The 4594-nt window shown below is 35.8% G+C and overlaps 2 protein-coding genes across 2 annotated transcripts; both read left to right on the forward strand.

Moving 5' to 3' along the window:
* Positions 1–6: 6 nt before the first annotated feature.
* On the forward strand, positions 7–1872 carry LOC112458649. The gene is made up of 2 exons (XM_025022387.1): positions 7–1284; positions 1346–1872. Exon 1 carries the CDS (start codon positions 65–67, stop codon positions 1028–1030), a length of 966 nt encoding a protein of 321 aa, XP_024878155.1. The 5' UTR covers positions 7–64; the 3' UTR covers positions 1031–1284; positions 1346–1872.
* A 1983-nt stretch (positions 1873–3855) lies between these two features.
* On the forward strand, positions 3856–4569 carry LOC112458650 (exonuclease 1-like). Its single transcript, XM_025022388.1, has 2 exons — positions 3856–4214; positions 4300–4569. The coding sequence occupies exons 1-2, from the start codon at positions 4054–4056 to the stop codon at positions 4427–4429; spliced, it is 291 nt and encodes a 96-aa protein (XP_024878156.1). The 5' UTR covers positions 3856–4053; the 3' UTR covers positions 4430–4569.
* Positions 4570–4594: the final 25 nt, after the last annotated feature.

Below are 4594 nucleotides of genomic sequence, written 5' to 3' on the forward strand. Positions count from 1 at the left end.
CATGGGCTCTCCTCTATCTCCTGACCTTGCGGATTTAGTCCTTCAGGATATTGAGACGAGGGCGATGAGAATGTTCAATTTTCACATTCCGTTTTTCTTCAGATATGTGGATGATATAGCGATGGCTATACCTAACGATACCGTTGATTTCACTTTACAAACATTTAATTCGTTCCATCCACGTTTACAATTTACCATTGAGATTGGCGACAATAAACTCAATTTTTTAGATACCACCATCATTAATAACAATGGTTTAATCGAATTTGATTGGTATCATAAACCTACCTTTTCCGGTAGATATTTAAATTATTATTCTTGTCACCCTTCGTCTCAAAAGCGTGGAACCATCATAGGACTCATCGACCGAGCCTTTCTACTCTCGCATCCGAGGTTTCACAGAAAAAATCTAGAACTTATTATCAGCATCCTTTTGAACAACGATTATCCTCTAGATCTTATTTTTAACACGATTCATGAACGTCTAAAAAGTCTCTTTTACAAACAAACAAAAAAACAAAATTCTGATGATGTTGATGACGCTTCCTTTAAAAAATGGTTTACGGTCCCGTTTTTTCCTTCCTTTTCTGCAAAATTTAAGGATATTTTTAGGGGATCTGATACTCATTTAGCATACTACAGTGTTAATAAATTAAATAAATTTATCAAGGTTCAAAAGGATGCTCTCCCGTTTTATCAAAATAGCAACGTAGTATATAAGATTTTTTGTCGAGACTGTGATGCTTCTTACGTAGGGCAAACCTGTAGACAACTAAAAACTAGAATATCGGAACATCGCAGTCACATAAATAGAAATAGCTCCTCTCATTCCGTGATTACTGACCACAGAATTCATAACGATCATGATTTTGATTGGGATAATGTGAAGATTTTAGATCGAGAAAGATACTATCATAAACGTCTCATTTCGGAAGTTTTACATATTAAACAACAGCGCCATGGTCTAAACCTCCAATCGGATACCGAGTGCCTACATCACGCATATCTGCCTATCATAAACAATATCTAATTTATGTTCGTCCTGTCCTGAGACACATCACTATGTTTATAACAGCGTCCGTGATCAATACTCGTTCGATCCTTCGTCTCACACCGTTTCCAACCGCTGCGCTGTGCGCTTGACTGTCAATTTCTTCCGCTAATTTCTAAGATGTGTGACGGTTGTGACTGCAAATTTATTCTCCCTCCGAGATGTACGATCTTTTGACTATTGCGACTTTTGACTTCGAATAATGTACTTTTGTGACTTCTGCAGATCTTGAGGTGAGCGTTCTCCTTTCCTTTTTCAAACGACGTTGCGTAATAGAGTTTTTTTCTCTCATAGTGGTAATGTCCACCATAATCGTGCGTACCAGCTCGTTTGTTTCCGACATCTCCTCAAGAAGGGAGTCTTCTTCCTCGAGCTCTGCAGGACTAGCGATTACTTTCAATAAATGTTGAAGATGGCTCAAAGGAAGAGCCGAAACGTTCAAATTAACAAGTCTAAATAATTCTTCTTTGCGCACCTCGTCCCGCGCTCGACTCGCATTCGCCGTTTTTAACTGTTTGACATTTTCACGAGTCCATTTTTATGATTTAATATTTTACAATTTGAAAACAATGATGAAATTATTGAAAATAACGAAAATGGTGCATTTGCGACGCACATTAAAGACTCTCTTTGCAATTATTTTATGACCCCAAATGGAATGGTCAATTAGCAGCATGATCATGTAACAAGAGGACAAAATCAAGACTTTATCTACATGTAAACATTTGATCGATTGATTACACACGTATCATATTGTGAAATGTAATGCTAATATGTATTTATTATGTGAATATAAAATAAATAGTACAAAATTTCTTTAATATTATTATTATTATATACCAGTACACATATATGTTATTACTAAAATTAATATCGCACAATCTTAAGACATGAGTATTATATGTATCTACGAATAAATGCAAATTATTTATTTTATCACAAAAATCATCTCGCTCACAGGTTTTCCTTTCTTCACAAAATTTTCATGATTTCTTGTTTCTTGACTTGTTTTATATCATCATCCAATTGTTCTAATTCCGCCATAACCAGATTGCAAAATAAAGTGTCTGGATCATTCTGCATTTGTGCACCATCTTTTTTAGAATTCAAATGCTCTACAACTGCTTGATTCAAATTAATAAAAGACGCTTCGAACTTATCGTTTTCGAAAGATCACCAGGCAATAAAACTTGACACGTTATTGAAGTTGACAAAACGAACGACGAAAATGCGTTAATTTAAGTCGCTAGGTTAAAATTGTATTTATACGAATAAAAATTTATATATATATATATATATATATTATTATTGATACAATATGTTCGCGCAAATATGAAATTTTGTATTAATTATTAAAAATTTGATTGTCATTAATTGATAGATTAAAACTTAATTATGTAATTTGACGGTTGCGCTGATACCTAAGAATTTAAATTCGTGGAAATTATTACTAGTAAAAATCACGAATATGCATATACAAAGTAACTGACAGGTGAAAGAGTAATTCGACTGACAATAACAATGTTTATTTATATTAATTAATAATAAAACATATTATCAAAACTTATTATTGTCGATAAAAATTAAAAACTGGACAGATAACGAAGTTCGACAGATGCACTGTCTTCGGATACTTCGGCACTGATATCAATTTTGCTCAGTTCACCTAATTTGTTCACAATAGCGGCCGGCTGGGGTACGTTGGACACGGATATCGCAGGCTGGAACTCCTCCTTGATAACGAGAAATCAAGAGAATGTTTTAATAATAAATTTTTACACCTAAACTGTATATAAAACTTACCGAAAATTATGAGAAAATCCGTTTATTTTGCAATAAATTACAATTTCTGGTGATCGCCTCGGACTCGACGACGTCTCGCTATCCGTCTTCGGATCTTGCACCGATTTAGCTTTCGACGCGTCTTGATTCGAGTTTGCTTGCGTCTTGGTCGCGGAGCTCTGAGCCTTCAGAGTAGAAAGCAATTTGGATACTTCGGCACTGATATCAATTTTGCTCAGGTCACCTAATTTGTCCAACATAGCGGCCGGCTGGGGTACGTTGGACACGGATGTCGCAGGCTGGAACTCCTCCTTGATAACGAGGTTTTGCGTCTTCTCGATAGGCTCGATTTCGTCTTTCGAACTATCCACTATAGTAAGATTACCTCCCTCGTCATCATCATCATCGTCCTCGTCATCCAAATACCAATCTTTGATAATCTGATCGGTATTTTAGGTGCATCGGACTCGTTGTCTATGTTTTTCAAACTGTCCTGAGCCGCGCGTTGCTGCTGCTGTATTCGGCACACAAAATAAAATTAACCTCAAAACACTATGTTTACGAAACTGAGACAATTCACACTAATATAATTATATACGGTCATTGACAGATCGTATTTTCATTACGTTGATAATTAAATAAATTAACTACTTACGTGTTAATCAATATAAATCCGTTCTTTGTTCTTAATCACTTTTCTTTAGGACCGGCTACAATGAGAATTTACGTGCCTATGTCCGTTGCCCGTGGCTATGCATTATGTATTTTTATGTAGATTGAAAATCCAGGAGCCATGGGCAGAATACAGAAACCATAGCGCATGCGCTATGATATCTGCCATTCTGCCATAGGCAGATAAAGTAATACCACAGCGCATGCGCTATGGCTTCTGCATTCTGCCTATGGCTCCTGTAATTTTATGTGCTTCCACCTAGTGCGCTCCCCGAACGCAGGTCAAATATACTATTCGATACGCGTATCAAGAGATCGGTGTAAACTAGGCCTTTGTATTGTGTTCCGGCCTTTACGCTCACGAGAGCAATCTATACGTTATATAATTTATGGTATATACTTCGTTTACATTAGTGACATGCGCAATGTCTGCAAATCTGGCGGCAATTAGTGTGTGGTGTGTTATGTGTATACGCCATACGGAAGATATTTGATCTTGTGTTGGATTTAATTGTTATAAACTGCGACAGAGATTAATTTTTGTAAATATGGGTATCACCGGGTTGCTACCATTCCTAGAGAAATCTTCTAGAAGGACAAATATCAAAGAATTTTCTGGTGGTACTGTTGCAATCGATTCTTATTGTTGGTTACACAAAGGTGTATTTTCCTGTGCTGAGAAATTAATGATGGGACAAACAACGAACGCGTAAGTAATGATTATACTTATTTACGGATGTTAACATTCTCTTTTATGATTCTGAGTAATTAATAACTTTTCTTTTACATCGTAGGTATGTTTTATATTGTATGAAGTATATAAACATGCTTTTAAAATATAAGATAAAACCCATCTTGGTGTTTGATGGCCGACGATTGCCTGCTAAAGAGCAAACAGAAATCAAGAGACGGGAGTACGTATAAAGAGACCTGTTTAAATATCGTGAATTTGAAAAATCAAGTCGGGATTATTCTATTTGAAAACTGCTTCAAATTCAATAAAAATTGATACAGGATTGCTACAAATTCTGAAATAAATCTATAGGCCTGTTCATTTCCCCTGCACTTCTGAACTAGTGCAATAAGTTA

This window comes from Temnothorax curvispinosus, unplaced genomic scaffold (genome assembly GCF_003070985.1).
Source record: "Temnothorax curvispinosus isolate PA1 unplaced genomic scaffold, ASM307098v1 QBEX01009070.1, whole genome shotgun sequence".
NCBI lineage: Eukaryota > Metazoa > Arthropoda > Insecta > Hymenoptera > Formicidae > Temnothorax > Temnothorax curvispinosus.

Excerpts from the sequence above, each read along its gene's own strand:
- LOC112458649 (XM_025022387.1), top strand. The coding sequence starts at position 65 with ATGAGAATGTTCAATTTTCACATTCCGTTTTTCTTCAGATATGTGGAT.
- LOC112458650 (XM_025022388.1), top strand. The coding sequence starts at position 4,054 with ATGGGTATCACCGGGTTGCTACCATTCCTAGAGAAATCTTCTAGAAGG. Across the intron at positions 4,215-4,299 it reads ATGGGACAAACAACGAACGC|GTATGTTTTATATTGTATGA; the intron begins GTAAGTAATGAT and ends TTTACATCGTAG.